The sequence below is a fragment of the Halichoerus grypus genome, chromosome 14 (genome assembly GCF_964656455.1).
Source record: "Halichoerus grypus chromosome 14, mHalGry1.hap1.1, whole genome shotgun sequence".
Taxonomy (NCBI): domain Eukaryota; kingdom Metazoa; phylum Chordata; class Mammalia; order Carnivora; family Phocidae; genus Halichoerus; species Halichoerus grypus.
In genome coordinates, this window is record NC_135725.1 from 81,837,456 (window position 1) to 81,857,334 (window position 19,879).

General features: G+C 38.3%; 1 protein-coding gene across 7 annotated transcripts in view; it reads left to right on the plus strand.

Annotated features, from left to right (window-relative positions):
• Positions 1-19,879, plus strand: part of MRRF (mitochondrial ribosome recycling factor) — a 60,730-nt gene that overhangs the window by 2,308 nt on the left and 38,543 nt on the right. For 5 of the 7 annotated variants that reach the window (XM_036107827.2, XM_078061729.1, XM_036107828.2 and 2 more), the window contains exons 2-5: positions 2,646-2,857; positions 10,274-10,429; positions 13,499-13,617; positions 19,417-19,508. In XM_036107827.2, the coding sequence (XP_035963720.2) occupies positions 2,646-2,857; positions 10,274-10,429; positions 13,499-13,617; positions 19,417-19,508 (579 nt within the window). The remainder of the gene's footprint in view (positions 1-2,645; positions 2,858-10,273; positions 10,430-13,498; positions 13,618-19,416; positions 19,509-19,879) is intronic. The other 2 variants (XM_036107830.2, XM_036107831.2) reach the window with 1 other exon arrangement.

The window sequence follows — 19,879 nt, forward strand, 5'->3', positions numbered from 1 at the left end:
TTAGAATTGTTTCTGGCACATAGTTGTAACTCTGTAAGTGTTGGCAATTGTTTCATTTTTTATTGTTACAATTATCTTCTTAAAGCCTCATTAATATCACCATGGTAAAAATGGGGTGCAAACCAGCTCAGAGAGGCGAAATGATCTACCCAAGTTAATAAGTGTGGGATTCCAGTTCAACACTGTGTCCAAAGCCCAGGTACTTCCTGACACATTTTTCTCTCAGTATAGGTTAATTTTGTTGGATTGGGCTCCTGTGACAGTTCCTTTCCTCGACTTTAATTCTTCTGTGCTGAACTGTTAATATGCATGTCCTTAAGGTGAAGGGCCCAAGGGACTGCCTTTATTGAACTTCCACTTCGAAATTTCCTGACTTCTGTGCAATTAAAATCTGTGCCTAAAACATTTCAGCAATGTGGTTTATTTATAGAGTTGTCTTCCGGTTCACATGTACTGGGTCTCCTTTTGGGTACTGCATTTTCTGTCAAAGGTTGTTTATTTCTAACCCATTTTGATTTCCTGTTGCTTTGTGGATTGGTATTATGACCTGCAACAGGAACACCAGGAAACCTGTCTTAAATGGAGCAGCCAAATTGAGACCCCGTAGATAAAAAAAAGATAAATTAAAAAAACACATTATTATACAGCCATATTTGGATATAAGTGTGGGTTAGGCATTGGCTATATTAGAAAAATCTAGATATAGAAACCTCACTCAGAGCCAAATTTTGTGAACAGTTTTGCCGAAATAGGGCAGAGCTATTAGTTCCATGCCCTTGGACAGTGACAGTCTCTTTGAACCTCAGTTTCTACATCTGTAAAATGGAGATTACTATACTTTCTTTGTGGCATTATTGGGAGGATTAAGTGAAATATGTACAGGTAAAGCAATCAGCCTGGGCCTGACTTCAGTTAATAGCAGCTATTGATAATAATTAAAGAAGAAGAAAAGATACTTCTTTATTTTTTAATCCAGATTTGCTTTTACTGACTTCATATACTAATCCATGACATCTAGCATCCCTTGCTATTAAAAATCCCATCAGGAGAGAAAAAAATTCTATCAGGAGAAATAATTTGCCTTTGCTCTGCTCATTTGCTTTTCTTTTAAGAAATAATGATAATGATAGCTAGCATTGAATAAGCAGATACTGTATTCCTGGCACTGTGCTAGGTGTTTTCCATACACTTACTATTTCATTTTAAGATCAGGATTATTTTTCTCATTTTGCAGATGAGGAAAGTGATGCCCAGATAGGTGGAGTGAACTGTCCAAAGTTGAAATGTATGTCCAAAAATAAATAAAATAAAAGCAGCTGGGTGTTAAGTAGGTGATGGGGATGAAGGAGGGCGCTAGTCATGACGAGCACCGGGTGATGGACGGAAGTGTGGAATCACGAAACTAATATAACGCTGTATGGTGACTAACTGGGATTTAAATAAAAAATTAAAAGAAAAATACATCCAGATTTGACTGACTAGGCTATCTTGTATAATGACACGCAAGATTTCTTTATTGTGTCTGACCCTTGTGTGAAAGTCTTTTTGAAAGGAAAGGCGATAGCTATCAACAGATACGCTCTTGGGGGCTCCTGCTGTCCGCTGGGCACTGTGCCCATTATTTTACCTGCATAAACTCATTTATTCTTCCCCACCCTAAGAAATAATTATAATTATCCCCATTTTACAGTTGAGGAAATCGAGGTGCAGAGTCAGGTCAGGGGCATTTAGTCAGTGGTGGGGCTGGGGTTGGATTCCATCTGGCTACAGAGCACATGCTCTGATTTAGTTCTACTGCATCAGCATTTTAGGATAGGATTTTCTTTTCTTTTCTTTTTTTTAATGAGGTGTAGGACAGATTTTCAAAGATAGTAGTAGCTTCCAGGTATTTGATGAGAATTGTTCTTGGTTTTAACTCAGTGATAGCCAGATTCCTGGCAGAGGCTAGCTGTACATTAGCTAGATGCTAGCATTTTTTCATGGTCAGAACTTCAGATGTATAATGTGTAACTTGTGTTAACACTGAGGAGGGTGGCATTTTCCAGAGCTTCAGTTCTGTAACATGGAAGACCTCAAACCTCAACCGTGCTTCAGACTCCCATTAAAGTAAAGTGCATTCTAATTGGTAATCAGTGCATAAGGAACCAAAGAAAATTTTAATTAAATGCTGTCGTGTGAATTTTCCAGTCATTTTATGCCTGTTGAAATGATTTTTTTAAAATTTAAAGTCCTCTTTCAGTGCTCTGCCCTCCCTCTTTATAGTATAACTTTATCAAGATTTTTTGCCTTTTCTCATGTAAGGATTTAATTAGCATCATTAAAGATTTAGGCTGCTGCACATTTACTTACTCTGTGTTCCCTGTGTACTCTAAGAAGCATTTGGTACAGTAGAAAGAGCCTGGCGATTTGGAGTCTTACAGACTATGGGCAAGTTACTTAAATCTCTGTGAGCCTCAATCTCTTCATCCTGTAATATGGGGCTAATCATATTTCCTTGGATGGCTGTTGGGAGGAGATAATATATTTAAATTGCCTAGCACATAGCTCAGTTTGCAGGGGTTGCTTGATAATTAATACAAATTATTTTCTGAAGTTGTAATACAGTCTGTTTTACTTAGATCTCCTTTTTGTCTTATTCTTTTTAGTGAATGTTCACAAGGATTGTCTTCAGTCATGGCCTCGGGTTTAAGGTGCTTCCGCTTGGTCCACCCTGTCTTTTGTAACTCCCTTGCAGCCTGGACCAGACCTGTTTCGGAAGGGATGCTGAAGACAGTGAGTAGAAGACAAAATGACCGTGGGCAATCCACGGGCTTTCCAGCTGTACCAGTCCGTCATTTTGCTACCAAGAAAGCCAAAGGTAGAGATATATGACCTCCTCACCGCTTTCTTACATTTAGCCCTTGAACTGTCATAGCTGGAAGGGATCTCGGAGAGGTACTGAATTTCTCCCCTTGTGGAAGAATGAGGACATGGTGTCTCAGACAGTTCAGTTGATCAGCTTAAAAGATATCACAGTGACAGAGACAGTGGTAGAACTGAGGGTCTGTTTGCTCATTACCATGCTGCCTCCCATGTTACCATTGCTTAGAAAATGTCTGAGTTCCTTCTTTTAGTTTTAGAATTAGAGATGTAAGTGCCAAGCAAATAAGACTATTTGTGGCAGAGATCAACATGTTTTCTCCTTATAGCAAGACCTATGTTGGAAGTAAAATTAAAACCAGAAGTTTGTTGGGTGAGGAGGTATTAGAGCCGTGGATTTAGATGGATGATCTTAATGGTTTGTGTCATCCAAGAATGAGACTTTGATATACCGCAGGTCTCAGCTTAAATGGCGTTTCCTCATGGAAGCCCTCTCTGACCTCTTAGAGTGGGTCAGGTCCCTTGTTACGTGCACTCATACGCACGGTTATTTTACATTTGACGTCCTTAGCACAGCACTCATTAATTAATCAATTAATTGTAAGATTAATTATTGTTTGTTATATGTCTTCTATGCCGGACTTTATGAGGATAGGGTCTGTATCTTGTTTAGTACCTAAGAGGGCCTGACACGTAGTATGTATCAAAAAATGTTGACTGAATGAAGTAGTGACAGAAAATTGTCAAGCACACCTGCTTTTTGCAGTGGTGGGTCAGGGCGTCCATTCCCAAAGATGGTGCTGGAAAGATGCTGCTGAGTATTTTTTCCACTGGCTTTCCTTTTATCGTTTCTTATGGACCTTCCCTTTTCTATTAATAGGAAAATGAACAAGTTGCTGAAAGAGCATTAATACTTAGTTAGAAGACTTACATTCTGTTAATAGTGATAATGGCAACAATTTTTAATCTGTATGTTGCACTAATTTTTTTAAATTCACATATTTAGTAAATTGATCCTTATCCAGTGAAAGAATTAGAATTATCCAGTGAAGAAATTTTTGTAATTATCTGGTGAAGCACAGATCTCACCATTTACAAATGAGGAAGCCGAGGTGCCTTTGTAAGATGTTTGTCCATGGTCACATCTAGTTAGTGGCAGAACTGGAAACGGGGGGCTCTTGATGCGCACGGCATCACACACATTAGCTACAGCGAGTAAGCAGCATCTTTTCAAATTTAATTGGCTATTTAGCTTTTATCTTTTTTGATTGCCTCTTTAAAAAGTTGGTGGCTTGACATTTTCTTTTAGGTTTATTGGATTCTTTCTGTGTTAGGAATGAGAGTCCTCTGTTGATTTTATGTGTTATAGCTGTCTGCTTTGTTTTTTACTTACCGATATCTTTTGTTGAGCATAAGTTTTAATATGGTCATATTTTTTAGTCCTTTTCTTTATTGTTTGTACTTTTTATGTCTTATTTAACAAATCCTTACCTATCCAAGGTCTTAAAGCTATTCTTCTATATTTTCTTCTGAATATTTTAAAGATTTTTACTTTTCATGGGTTTTTAATTCATATGGAATTTATTCCTGAATATGTCGTGAGGTTGGGAATCTAGTTTTCTAAAGTTTCTTTTTTATAATGGGTAATAAGTTCTGTCAGTATCATGTATTGATTAGCTCATTCTTTACTCCTCTGTAGCATGTCAAGTTTCTTTTTATGTATTTTATTTCTGAGCTCTTAATTTTGTTGAATTACTTATCTCTCCCTACACTAAATTCCTTTCTAAATTCCTGAATCACTGTCGTAATATCTTGAATCTGGTGGTACAAGTCTCTCCTCATCATATACACACACTTTTTCATTTTCTTCTTTCTGGCCGTTTGCTCATGTATATGAAATTTATAATCATACTGTGAGTTTTTCTCCATAAAGATTTTACACATTTCTTTAATCAGGTTTGTTTCTGGGATATCATCATTTTGATCACATACGTATATTTTTAAAGTAATTTTTTGGGTTATAACATATATGCAGGAAAGTACATACTTAACTTGCAAGTGGTTACAGTTCAGAGAATTCTCATCAAGTGAACACAGCCTTGTAACCATCACCCATATCAAGATACAGAACATCACTCGTACTCTGGAAGCTTTCCGCATGTCCCTTTCAGTTGTCACCCTTCAAAAGATAACCCATTTTATTGACTTTAGCACTGTAGATTAGATTTGCCCTTTTTGAACTCAGTATGGCTTCTTTTGTGTCTGGCTTCCTTTGGTAACAATCTCTTGGTGAGGTATGTCCATGTTGTTGCATGTAGTAGTTGTTTGTGCATTTTTCTTTCTTTATGGTATCCTAGTGAAGGCTTATACCACAACTTGTGTGTGCTTTCTGTAGTTGATGGGCATTTGGGTTGCTTCCAGTTTTGAACTAAAATAAATAATGCTACTATGAACATGCCTGTACATGGATTTTTGTGCCCATATGAATACCTTTCTGTTGGTATACATATACCAAGAGGGGGGAATCTCTGAGTCTTCGAGGATGCGTATATTCAGTTTCTCTACGTACAGTTCTCCAAAATGGTCGTGCCAGTGTACACTCCTACCAAAAATGTTTTAGCTTTCTCTTTGCTCCACCTACTCATAAACACTTGGTATGTAGTCAGTCTTTTTATTTCTAGCCATTCTCATGGGTGTGTAGTTATATCTCATTGTGGTTTTAATTTGTAATTTCTTGATAATGATGGTGAGCCCCTTCACATTTGTTTATTGGCTCTTTGTTTATCCTCTTTCCAGTCTTTTGCCCATTAAAAAAATTGATTTGTAGGAGTTTTAACATATTCTAAAGATAAGACTTCTGTCATGCGTACGTATTGCTGATATGCTTGCCTTTTCATTCCTTGAATGGTGTTTTTTGATGAACAGAAGTTTTTGTTTTTGTTATTTTAAAGATTTTATTTATTTATTTATTTGACAGAGAGAGAGAAGTTTTTAATTTTAATATAGTCCAATTTTTCAGTCTTTTCCTTTATAGATAGTTTTTTTTTTTTCTATTTGAGAAAAATTTCCCCACCTTAAGGTCATGAGTATATCTGTTACGTTATTTTATGGAAGATTTGTTGTTTTAAATTCATTTCTTTTTAAAGATTATGTGTTCTGTTTGGTTGCTGGTGAATAGGAACACTTTTGGTTATTATACGCCGATCTTGGGTTTTGCAACCTTGAAATCTTTTATTAGATCTATTGTTTGTATAGGCAGTTATAATATTTGTAAATAATGATAGGTTTGTTTTTCCCTTTCTAATCCATATACCTTTTCTTTCTCTCCTTCCCTTTCTCCCTCCCCCGCAACTACATTGACTAAGAACTTGAATATAATTGAATAAACATGACTGATGATAGTAGGCATCCTTATTATTATTTCAGACTCTATCAGGAACACTTCTCATATGTTAACATCAAGAATTACATTTGCTTATTTTTTCAGTAGTCTCTCTTATAAGCAAATATCTTCTGTCCCTGTTTTGTTAAGAATCTTTCATTTGAATGAGTATTAAGTTTTTATCAAATGCTCTTACTGCATTTATTGAGTTGATCATCTATTTTTAAAAATTTTTTAATCTGTTAATGGGGTGACTCAACATCAAAGCTTTTTCTGCTGTTAAACCACTTTTGCATTTTTGATATGAGCCCTACTTTCTTTTGATACATAATTTGTATGTACATTGCTTGATACGTAATCTATACATATGTCGTTGGATTTGGTTTGCTAATATTAATTTAGGGTTTTTGAGTCTATACTTTTACGTGAGATTAGCCTTAATGTAGCTCTCTGATATTGATGGGCATAACTTTCTAGCATTATCCTTGTCCAGTTTTGGTATCAAGACTGTATCAGTCTCATAATATGAGTTGGGGAATTCATCTCTGTCTCAGTCTGTCTCTCAGTGGGATGGTCTGATAAGATCAGGATTAATTGGTTCTTTACATGATTGGTAGAATGTGCCTGTGAAATCATCTGGACCTGGTATTGTATGTGGACAGACTTTAAATCATAGATTCAATTTCTTTAATGGTTATGATGCTGCTTAGATTTTCTCTTTTTTCTTGAGTTAGTTTTAGTAAATTATATGTTTTTAGGAAAATTTTCATTATTTCTAAGTTTTCAAAGTTGTTGGCATAAAGTTGTCCATAATAGTCTCTTAAGATTATTAAAATCTCTAATGTTTTGATAACTGTCTCCTCCTTTTCTTTCTTAATATTGATTTGTCTACTTTCCTTTTGAAGTTTGTTGGTTTCATAAGCCTTATTAAAACGAGCTTTTAATTTTGGTGATCTCTCTTTTCTTAGTTTTATTGATTCCTGCCCCTTATTTTTTATTTTCTTCCATGTCCTTCTTTTTCTATCCTTTGAACTGGACAGTTCATTAATTTTCAACCTTTGTTCTTTTCTTATAAGCATGTACAGCTATAAACTTCTATCTAAATACAACTTCAGGTGCCTCCTAGAAATTTTAGATATACAGTATTTTTATTGCCTTTTTCTAAATAATTTAAGTTTTCATTATGTGTTTCTGTAGTCCATGAGTTATTTGGAGGTGTTTAAAATTTTTCAAACATACGCTTTTTGGAGAGTTAGCTTAATCCCACTGTGATCAGAGAATGTGTCCTATATGATATAGATTCTTTGATATTTATTGAGATTTGCTTTGTGGGTTAGAACATGGTTATTTTGTATAAAGGTTCAAGTGTGCTTGAGAAGAATGCATGTTTTATTGCTGGGTACAGGATTGTATATATGACCGTTAGATTGAGTTGGCTAATTTTGTTGATCAAAAATTTTCTATTTATTTTTTTTATTTGCTCAATTTATCAGTTATGAAGAAAGATATTTTGGATGTCCTTGTATGAATATAGATTCATCAGTTTCTCCTTTTCATTCCATTAATTCTGAGGCTATGTTATGGGGTATATTTAAGCTCAGAATTGTAATATCTTTCTGGTGAATTGTTTTTACTGTCATTATGAAATGGTCTTCATTTTTTCTAATAATGCATTTTGTCTTAAAATCTATTTTTAGGTATTAATGTAATTGCATCAGCCTTCTTTTGTTTAATATTTGCCGGGGCTATAATTTTTCCATTCCTATACATTAAACTTTCTGTAATCTCATGTTTTTGTAAAACCTCTTATGTATTGTATATGACTAGACTTAAAAAGTTCCTACTGAGAATCTCTAACTTTTAAATGATCATCTTGGTCTGTTTATATTTCCTGTGTTTACCGAGTATTTGTGTATCATTTTATGTTGTACTTTATCATAGTTTTCTTCGTTTCTTTTTTTTCCCCTCCTTTCTATTGAATTAATCAGATTTCTTTATTTCTCTTTTTTCATCATTGCTGATTTGGAAGTTATACATCTTATTTTTTATTGTTTTAGTAGTTACCCTTAATTTCTGTTTTTAACTTTTTATAGAAATTAAAAAGCACCTATAGAAAAGTGCAGCTGTCGTAGGAAACAGCTTGATAATTTTCATAAACTGAAAACCCTTGTGTAATCAGCACCCAGATCAAGAACCAGAACATTTTCAACATGTCAGAAGTCCCCTTTATGCTCCCTTCTAGTAACTTCCCACCTTCTACTCCTTGCAGGTAACTGTTATTCAGACTTTTAATGGCATGGGTTAGTTTTGTCTCTTGTACTGTACATTCTTGTATCTGGCTCTTGTACGCACACTCTGTATTCTGGTGTCTAGCCTCTTTGCTCAACGTTGTTTGTAAGAATCATTTTCTTCTGTGTAGTTGTAGATCTTTCTTTCTCGTGGCTGTATACTATTTCGTTCATATATCCATCCTGATACTGATAGGCATAACTTAAAATTTTTAACATGCATTCTTAGTTTAAAAAAATCTAAAGTTGCAGATACTATTTCCATTGTTTCTAGCTCCTGTTGTTCTTTGAAAGTATGCTGTTGTTCTGAATTTTGATCCTTTATGGATCACTTGTCTTTTATCTTGGGCTGTTTTCAATACCTCTTTGTCCTTGGTTTTCTGCACTCACAGGATGTCTAGGTATGAATTTACTTTTATTATCCTCTTTGGAACCTGTATTTGTGAATCTGAAGATTCCCATCTTTCATCAGTTTTGAAAATTCTAAGCCATTGTTCTGTTAAGAGCAATAAGGTTTCAAGCATGGTGGTGACACAAGCAAATACATGTTTTTAAAAAATCACTCTGCTGCTTACTGGTTGGTACTTGGGGGAAAACATTTAAATGATTTGTGCTGTAAATTTCTCATCTCATCTCCCTGTACAAGGGGGACAATAATAATCTCTGTTCTTCCTACCTCGGGGAGCTGCTCTGACTCTCTAATAGAAGAATGTACTTTAAATTGCATTGCAAATTGTGATGTGCTGTACAAATATCACAGGATTTAGCTCACTGTAGATGTTCAATAAACTTTGTTATGAATGAATCTCAATAAATATTTGTTGAGTAGTTAACAAGCGTAGGATAGTATTACTTAATATTTTTATTCTTTTTTCCCTTCACTCACCTTCCATGAAGAAAGGCAGGAATATTTGTTTTACTCATGGAAGTGATCTATATATATAGAACATATATGAAATAGCACCATGGTGGCTTAGGCATAAAATCTAATTTTATTCAGCCCCCATTGCTGTTGATTTTCTGAAATATAACCATTTTTATTACCACTGGTGGTTTTTAATGTTCGTTAACTACTGTTGTTCGTTCTGTCCATCCCAGCTATCAGATACTTTGCATATCCTGTCTTAGTATTCATTTTAAAATGAATTAATGTATTTCCTGTGTCTCCAATTAGATTTTTTGGAGACAATCTAATGGAAAGTTCATGGGTTTAAAATTAGGCAGATCCGGGACCAAATCTTGGCTTTACTATTTCATGACCTGTGACATTAGGCAAGTCACTTTACCTTTCTCATCTTCTGTTTATTTTTCTAAAAAATAAGGAATTCATTTATGGAGTGCCTGCCATATGGATAGTGCTCTTTTAGGTATTTGAATTACTTAATTTGTATCAAAGCAACCTGGCAATATAGGTATTATCCCTGTTTTACAGGTAAGGAACCTGATACTCAGCAAAGTAGAGTAACTTGCCCAGAGTCATAAAACTGGTGTGCATCATAGCCAGCGTTTTCACCTGAGGTGTTTCATTATAAAGCTTGTGCCTTCACTAGTATCTCAGGAAGTGATTAGCACAGTGTTGGGTACCTAGTGGACAGTCAATGTAGGCTCTCTTTTAGGGCACTGATAATGTATAATTTTTTAGCACTTGGCATTTTTCTCTGCACTTAGTGGCACTTCTTCAGTAGTTGTTTATTGTCTCTGTGTATGCTGCTGTTCTTTTATTCACTGATTGTTGACTTCCTAGCCAAAGGGAAAGGACAATTCCAAACCAGAGTGAATCTTAATGCTGCCTTGGTTGAGGATATAATCAGCTTGGAAGAGGTGGATGAAGAAATGAAGTCTGTGATGGAAGTACTCAAAGATAATTTCAATAAGACTGTCAATATAAGGACCTCACCAGGTTAGTGGCTGAACCAATGTTTTGGAGAGGGGCATAGTGGAAAGATCATGGCTTTGGCAGAGCTGGGTTTCAGTCCCGGTTTTATTACTTACTCACTGGTGACCATGGGCAGTTACTTTACTTTTCTGGTCCTCAGTTTCCTCATCTAAATTCCCACTTTATAGCTTTGGGGTAGGTATTAAAATAAATGAGGTAACATGCAGAATGGTTGGAGCACAGTGCCTGGCTCATCGTTAACACTACTTTATTCATCCATTTAGCAAATATTTGTCTACTGTGAACTAAGTATTGTGCTGGTACACAGTGGTGAACAAAAAATAGGCATGGTCTTTGCTGTCACAGAATTGCACTCTCAAAAAATGGGAGTTTTATTAAGATTGTACTATATAAGCACTTCTAGGTATATAATCTCACAGTAACCGACATCTTTGGTCTGATTTTTGCAGTTTGTCCTATTTGGCCATTCTTACCCCTTACTGGGAACCAAGTGGCTGCAAACCTATCCATCTGAGGCATTTCTGTACCCCTGAGCTTGACCAGGAAGATTCCGTTTGGGTTAATAACTTCCTGAAAGTGGCTTTTCTAAGTGGGAAATGTCAGAACTGTCTAGGAGAACTGTTTGCAGATGTGATGGAAGAAGTGAGTTGTCAGCTAATGGTGCAGGCAGGCAGGAAAAATCCAATTGCTGCTAAATTGGCCTTTTGGAAACTGTCATCATCCTAGAGTCAAGCCTGGGACCCCCTCCGAACGTATCTATGGGAGCTTGGGCTGCTCCTACTCACATCTTGGTTGGGATCGTTCGTAAGGAAACTAGAAAATATTTCGTGAGCTTGTTCTTAAGAAAACCAAGTGAAAAATATACAGCTCCATTTATAAACACCAGCAGAAACATACTGAGTTCAGGGAGACGAGATCCTATGTGAAATCAGAAGACCATTCCGTCATTTGTCAACCTTTGGACTGGGGCATTTCTGCCTTTGCTGACAGTAGAGCGTGCCATTCAATCTCTCCCAACTGTTTATTTTAAACTTGCTTATTATTTTAGGTATGAAACTGATAAAGTGCTTTGTCTCCCCTGTGCTTTCTGGCCTGTTAACATTCTGCAGCCGAAACCAGAGAGCAGTTTGAGAGGAGCTCAGGGAGAAATGTGATACTTAAAATTAGCCAGCAAGCTCTACTCTTGTTGAACTTAAAAAGATGATGGGCCTGGAAAGAGGTTGGGAGTGTAATTTGTTAAATGTTAACCTCTGAGAAAATGAGGGGCAGGAATGAGGCTGAGGGAGATTCTCGCTGGGGACAGATTGAGGGAAAAGGATTTGATGCATTATGTCGCTATGGATTTAGGGAACGGGAAACACCACAGTTGCATACTGAAAAGCCCATGTTGCAACTTCTGTGGCACAGGATCTTATGGCAAATCAGGAAGGCTGAGTCAAGATCCATTTTCAAAAGGCCTCCCGTTGGTATTTCCTCTTTGCCTCTTTCTCTTCAAGGTTATGTTTGTGTAACGTTCTCCGTAGAACTTGGGGCCATGAAGAGACTGGGTGAAACTGAACTCAGCCAGTCTTTTCTGTGCCAGATTCTTCCATATCCTCTTTCATTACTATCTGAGCCAGCAGGCGCTTTTCCTTTCACACCTCCGTCCGTCTACCAGCAAGTTCTGTCTCCAAGGTAGTTGATTGCTTTTGATAGTTGTCTAGGTACAGATTTATCCACGTGTTTGTTCTTGCCCTCTTCCATTCATTTGCCCATCTACACACTCATGGATTCACCAAAGCATTATTGAGCACTTAATGCTGGGCTGGTGAATAGGTGCCGTAGATAGAGAAAAGGCATCGTTCCCACCTTTCAAGAGCCTCGAGCCTAATGTGAAGGGATAGACAAGTAAACCAACATGGACAAAACCATATAGCAAAGCAGAGTGGTGAAGACCATGCCTTTAGAGTTAGCCAGACTAGGCTCCATTTTTAAGAGCTGTTGTGAGCTTGAGCAAGTTACTGTTTGGTCCTCAGTTTTCTCATCTCAAAAAATAGTGGTACTGTTTCATAGTGTTACTGTGATAATGAAAGCAACCAAATTATAGAAAGCATTCAGCACAATGTCTTGCTCATAGGAAATGTTCAGCAAATACTGATTATTATAGAAGAGCGCATAGGGTCCTTGGGAGCTCATAAGGGGTTGGTAATCCGGCCCAGAAGGTCAGTTAAGATTTCTGAGATTGGATACTGTTATAGCTGAGTGTTAAAGAATGAGCCCGAGTTACCTGAACAGAGAAGGACATTCTCAATAGAAAGAAAAATATATATTCAGAGTCCTGAGGCAAGAAGAAGACTGTATTAGAGAAATTGGAAGTAGGTTGGTTTGGTTAAAACTTAGGAAAAAGTCAAGAAATAATTTAACATTTATTGGGCACTTGTATATGCCAGGATACAGTTACAAGTGCTTTCCAGAAACTCTTTCACTGAATCCTCATTAACAACACTATGAGAGAAGTACAATTTTTATGCCCCATTTAGAGTTCAGGAAACAGGTGCCGAAAGGTTGAGGGGATCTGCCCAGGGTCAAAGAATCAGGAGATGGCAGAGTTGGTATTTGAACCCAGATCATTGGTCTTCAGAATCATAGAGACTTTTACCATTATACATCCTGGACTCTTCCAGATTGAAGCCCGTGGTATCAACAACCTCCTTGCTTGGGATGACATTAAACTGGTTGAATACTTCAAATTGGATCTTTGGGCCATAAAAGTACCGCATTATTCTAACAACAGTTTGCTGGGACAACACCCAATTTGTCTAAAAGGACTCCTCCCTACCTTTCTCTTTGTGTCTCAGAATGAGCCATTTATGGTTGGCCACCCTCGTGGATGGTAAGGAAGTCCTCATTCTGTCAACATGTGCGAGCCCTTTCCATCATGTGACACTGCTGCTTCTACAAAAGCCCCTTGAACAGTCTTGCCACGTTGATAAGGGATCCCAGAATATTCGCTGAATCTGAATTAGGTAGGGACTTAGATGTGGGGCTGTTAAAGTTCTTCTGAATTCTAACACCCTGTGACTCTTCTTCTAGGATCCCTTGATCATATCACTGTGGTAACTGCTGATGGGAAGCTTGCTTTAAACCAGATTGGCCAGATCTCTATGAAGTCGCCACAGCTGATTTTGGTGAATATGGCCAGCTTCCCAGAGGTGAGGTGGCTTTGCCAAAAAGGATTCTTCTTCATGGTCTCTTTTGGAGTGGAGGAGGCTGGGTCAAGTCAGGAGGAGGTATTCCCTCCAGCTTGGGAAGAAACAAGAGAGAAGGCACAATAAAGGGAACTTCAGGATTTAAGGAAATGCTCTTTTCCTGTTTCTAAATTCCTTTTCTGTTAAACTCAAACACTAAAAGGCCATGCAAGTAATTTGAATACTGAAACAGGCTCCATCTAAGAAAAACAATAGTGGCGATGCAGTGATTGGCGCTTAGCCAGATGGAAGGGGCTGGAGTAAGCAGGAGAACCTGTGCCCTGTCTGAAGGGAGCAGCCTCTGCCCAGCTCCTGCTGATCGTTGCTAGGCAGAAATGTAGACCTGGTCGTCAGTGTTATCAGATATTAAGGTTTTTATTTCTAGATGAAGCCAGTAACTCAAATTTTTATATAAGACCTTTGTTAAATGTTGATAACTGATTCACTTTTTTTTTTTTTTTTTAAAGACCATGAGACAGAACATATTCATGGGCCAGATTTGGCCTATGGGCCTCCAGTTTGTGATCTTTGCATTACCATTTGGAGCAGACCTTCCGGAATTCATATTCCCTTCAAACTGGACTGGTCATTGTAGAATTGCACAGAGCTTCCAAGGTGTAAAATGGGTTGCATTAGATCATTGCAACCTTGAGGCTATGATTTAAGTCTAGTTGAGGAAATAAATGGGCTTTTACTTGTTGGTCCAGTAGGAATTGACCTGGATTGGGAGTCCTGGAGAACCTGGAACCCGGTCCCACCTCTCCTTCCAGCTGACTGTTTGACCTCCATTTTCTAATCTGTTAATATGAGGTGAAGGAATCTGAGGTCCCTTCCTGTTCCGATGGTCTCTTTCAGTAGTTCTATTCCAGAGACCAAAGTAGAACCTGTTGGATTTGACAAACTGGATTAGAAGTATGAGTAAGGGAAAGCCCTTGCTATGAACAAACTGTTTCAAATCAGAGGGCTACTGTAGCTGATGTTCCAGGCACACTTGGGGGGGGGGGGCTCTTACCACTCCCCCATTCCATTTTCCATACCTCAGCCAGAGTGAACTTTCAAAAATATATATTAGATTATGTGATTATGCTTTAAATTTTTCAGGGGCTTCATGTAATCTTTAAGAAAAAAGTTATTGTGGCCTAGAAGGATTTACATTATGATGTGGCCCCTGCCTGTCTCTCATCTCTCTAGTCTCATGCCACTGTCGTCCCTGTACACCTCTCTAGGCACATTGGCCTTTCAGTTCCTCAAACACACCACACGCTTTGCATTCTCAGGGCCTTTGCATATGCTCTTCCCTTTGCTTAGAACACTGTTGTGTGGCTAATTGCTACTCATATTTTGGATCACAGCTTAAATGGCACTTCCTCAGGGAAGCCTTCCCTAATGTGCTTAATCTAAATTATTCATCCACACTAACCTCTTTTACATAGCTCAGTTCTTTTTCTTCACTGCACTCATCATTAACAGTTAGGCATTTATTTACATCTTTATTTTCCATCTCACTTCCACTAGATTGTAAGCTTGGAATATAGGAATCATATCTAACGTTGTGTCCAACACCTATCACAGTGCCTGGCACATGGAAGCACTCAGTCACTTTTCCTCAGGTGCATGAATACTGGTCATTAGATTGATGGAAAGAGGCCACTTTTTCTTGGTGTTACTGAGAAGCGGAGAAATGGACGAAAAGAGAATTGTCAACTCTTTCCCTTTCTGGCTCCCTCTGAGTGGCTGAGGCCTTCTGCCTTGTTCATCTGATCCCATAGGCACCGCGGGCCAATTTAGGGAATAGCCTCCTAATTACACAGCTTGAAGATCTCATCAGGCAGACTGCTTTTCAGAGCCAGCCACTTCTGTTATTAAATAGCAAATGGCATTCACAGAAGAAGCACCTGATTGGCCACCAGAGCATCTTATGAGGCAGGAGGAAGTATTAACAGTTTAATTTTTTCTTAGGAAGTTGGAGTATATCTTCATTTTTCAACCAAAGCATCTTTGCCATTTCTCTTAAGTTGAAATGCTGTGAGTTTTGAAAAAAAACCAAAACCTTCATAATCATCTCAGTAGAGAGGTTTTTTACAAGGACAGAGTGAGGAAGTGTGAGTTACATTGTCTTTTGAATTCCTTTATCTCATCTGGTGTATATATTAAACAAATAGCTCTAACTAAACATTTCCTTCCTCCAGTTTAGAAACTGTCCATAGAGTACCCAGGTTCATAGCTTCAAAATGCTGAGCTAATCCCCTCTGTGTTTATGTAATTCCTCTCTGTTTCAGATGCGGTTGGCTTTCTTTCCAGACCTGAGCATTTCTGTGTCGTGCCATAGTGACATGATGCAGATTTACATGCATAATCTTTTCAAATGCATTGAGGACAGAAAACTGTGTTGCATTTGTTTAACATGTGTCCTGCTTGATAAATGATACACACAGTTGCTGCCTTCCATAAACTTGCCTGCAGCTAGAGTTAATGATGGGAAAGGAAAGAAGGGAGTCAAAACCACAGCTTGATTTGAACAAAGCAAATGAAAAAAAAAGAAAAAATCTACAGGCTCCACTCCTGCTCTTGTGGAAGGAAGAAAGCTAATGTGTATTGAGTGTCTACTATGTTGCCAGGCATTACTTTCTCCTGTTTTGTTCAGTGATCGACGTAGGTCCTTGCTAAGATGAAGCATTATTTATTCCATTTTATAGATGAGGCCCAGAGAAGTTAAATATCTTCCCCAGGTTCACACTGTAAGGATAGAGTCAAGATTTGAACACGGGTCTGTTTGACACTAAAGCCTGTGTTCCTTTCACCATTCCTACAGTAATTCAGCAAATACTTAATTGAGTTTCTGCGAGTTATTAGGCTCTATTTGAGGTGTTGGGAATTCACTGATTAAGACAGCCAGGGTTCCTGCCTTCATAGACCTTGCACGTGAGGGACTCGTTGGGATATAAAGAGAATGGAAGGCCGGTAATTAAAATGGCCCTAGCAAAGTTGACTTGGACCCACATTGTCAAAGTTCTTGTTCACCTATCTACAAAACTTTTATCATCCTTCATCCTTTAACCCAGATTAGCTTAAGAACAGCAATAACAGACATTGCTAATTGATCACAGCACTCTTTCTTGCCTGACCCTAGATGGGGTCGATGAGCTTTCTCCACACAGTACTCTAAGCAGCTACAACCAGTTGGTCAGTGTTGCTGTTTGAGAAAAGCCCATTTGCTGGTCAGCATCCCTTCAGTAAGGGGGTGCAGGCTGAGATGGAAGTGCAGTAGAAATAAGTGCCTTTTTCTCTGAGCCAGGAGTAGTTCAGAAGTCATGTTGGAAAAATAACTGATTCCCTGAATTTCTGTATCCTACCATATCAAATGAAAGTTTACATATTTAGAATATTTTAGAAGAAGTACCTCTTTTAATAGTTTTTTTGCAAATGAAACCTCTCTTGATTCATAATTTTTCTGCATATGAAAGGACAGAACAAGTAAAGTATAATATAAAGTTTTAGGGGGGTTATATACATGAAGTATAAGTAAGGAGTTGAGTTTTTCTAACTGATCTAAGCCAGTTCATTATCTACCTATTCAACGTGTGTTTACTGAGCACTTACCATGTACCTGGCACTGTAATTATACTGGGAAGACGTACATATTGAGGCATAGTTCCTGCCCAGCTTGGAAGCAGCTGTGGGTGTTCCCATGCCTATGGGGGAAGGTTGTATGGAAAGACTGGGGACCAGACGGCCAAAGGCAGTTGGTGGCGGTGGGATGTGACAGCTGAGTTCTCGGTCATTCAGGGAGAAGCTTCAGAAGAGGGGGATTCGGAGACTTGAGATCAGGTCACTTCAAAGTAGAGATTCTCCCTTTATTGCCAGCTTTAGAAATGGAAGAAAATTTCATTTCTTTATCCAGCTCTTTTATTTACCTTGACCGTTCCCTTTATACACCAGACCAATTCCAAATTCTTTTTGGCTACTTTATTTATTTATTTATTTATTTTTAAGATTTTATTTTTAAGTAATCTCTGCACCCAACGTGGGGCTCTGATTTACAACTCCAAGATAAGAGTCGCATGCTCCACCAACTGAGCCAGCCAGGCACCCCTATTTTTGGCTATTAAAAAAAAAAAATCAAATTCCCCGTGTCTCAATTACTGAATACAGTGAGCTAATAGATCTGGAAGAAAATTCGAAGTAATGTCATTGGATGGAGAGTTGAGGTGCCCGGAGTCTCCTCCTAACTCGGCCAGTAATCGGAAGTATGTGGGCAAGGTCCTCGCTCCCTTGTTCTTGGCTCTCAGGGAAGACCGCATATGTGTGGAGGGTCCCTGTATACATACGGAAGGAACTGTACTTGATTATGTCAGAGATCCCTTCCAGCTCCAGTAGTCTGTGGTTAGAGGTACCATTTTAAGAATTTACTATTTTAAGCAGTGGTTACACTGTTGTATTCTGTGTACAGCCTCTGAAAGGGATGATTCATCTGCATGTGGACTTCCGGTTTGTCTTTTTGACCTTATGGTAACACCTTAAGTCCCTGTAGAGTTAAGGTCATGTTAAGATGAAATGGATAAGCTTTTTAGGCACTCTCTCAAAAATCAAAAAAAACCTAGAAAAGTAAAATAGGTGTGCAGTCATTAAACCACAAAGTCTAGGGAGGAACTCGAGGTCAAGAATTGGCCCTGTGAATCCAAGTGAAGTAGATTGGTTTTGGTCAAACGTGAAGTTCTTTGAAAATGTCAGAGGCCTTTTTTCATGAATTCCACATTGTGATGCCAATGAAAGTAACTTTCTTCTACACTGCTTTATTTTATCCTTTAGGATTTCATAGCAGGTGTAGTTATACTGTTGCTTGAGGTGAGGTGACCCACACCTTGGGAAATCAATGTACCATTGTGCCACCTAGCCCAGTAGAGAGCAAGACTGTATCGGAGAAGAACCTGAAGGATGTCAGGTGGGACAGCAGTGCATCAGCTGAGTGATGACATCAACTCAGCCTTGTTCAGAGGATTTGTGCATTCTTACCTTTATATAATAAGTTTATATGATAAGGTCCCTTGCCTGGGTGTCACTGTGTGCCAGGCACAGAGCCAGGGCATTGTTCATGTTATCTCATTTAATCTTCTGTGAGGTTTAGGTGCCTTGTGGTCTTAGATTACAACATGGAGACTCAGAGAGGTCAGGATTGTTGGCCCGGGTCACATGGTTAGTGGAGCTAGGATTTGGACTGAGCTCTTTCATGCTGCCTTTCCTAGAGCACCTACCAGCAGAGACTCATTGCTCATTCCAAAACGTGAGTGAGGTTGGTGTGAATGTAGATGCGAATGAGTTAAATTTATTTACTCATTCCAAATCGGCACTGGTATATTTTGAGTGTAAGATGTCAACTGGAATTTTTAATGTATAAAATCTTTCATCTGTCTTTACACCAATCTTTGCACAGACCAGCCCCCCTCCCTTGAGGATTTATTGTGGTTTTGATCTGTGTTGCCTCAAACCATTGAAATCTTTTCAAAGAAGCAGAGCTGTTTTCTTTTTATTTCTTCCTTCTCTTTGCTTTTCTTCCCTCCCGCAGTACACTGGTACTAGGAGTGGACATAGTTTGCTATTCAGCTTGATCAAAGCACTCTACACCAATGTAACTTCCTGATCTTACTGGTAACAGAACTAAATGTTTCCATGTTCTGCCAAGATGGGTTGCCAGTTATCGACAGAGGGCTTGCATCTGGTAATAATTATTTACTAATTCTGTTTACCTTTTGATCTGGTTTTCAGTGTACAGCTGCAGCTATCAAGGCTATAAGAGAAAGTGGAATGAATCTGAATCCAGAAGTGGAAGGGACGCTAATTCGGGTACCCATTCCCAAGTAAGTTTGGTTAAAATTCACATATTTTGGTGGAATAGGGTGGTTGTCCTTGGAAGGAAACCAACACATCAAGATACTGTTAGGCTGGTAGCATACCTTACCTGTACTCTCATTCTGGCAAACTCCAACATCTTTTGAGATCCAGTTTACTGATTCAGAAATATTTACTGAGTGCCTACTATGTACTAGGCGCTGGAGATGCAGCAGTAAACCTGCGAAGTCCTTCTCTGTGCGTGGGTTCTGGTTGGGAAGGTAGGACACGTAAATAGAGTCGTTCCAGATAATGAAATGCTGTGAGGAAAGAAAAGGTGCTGGGACCCAATAGAGCAACTTGATGAGGGTGATGGTGGAGGGATAACTTCAGCCTGGGA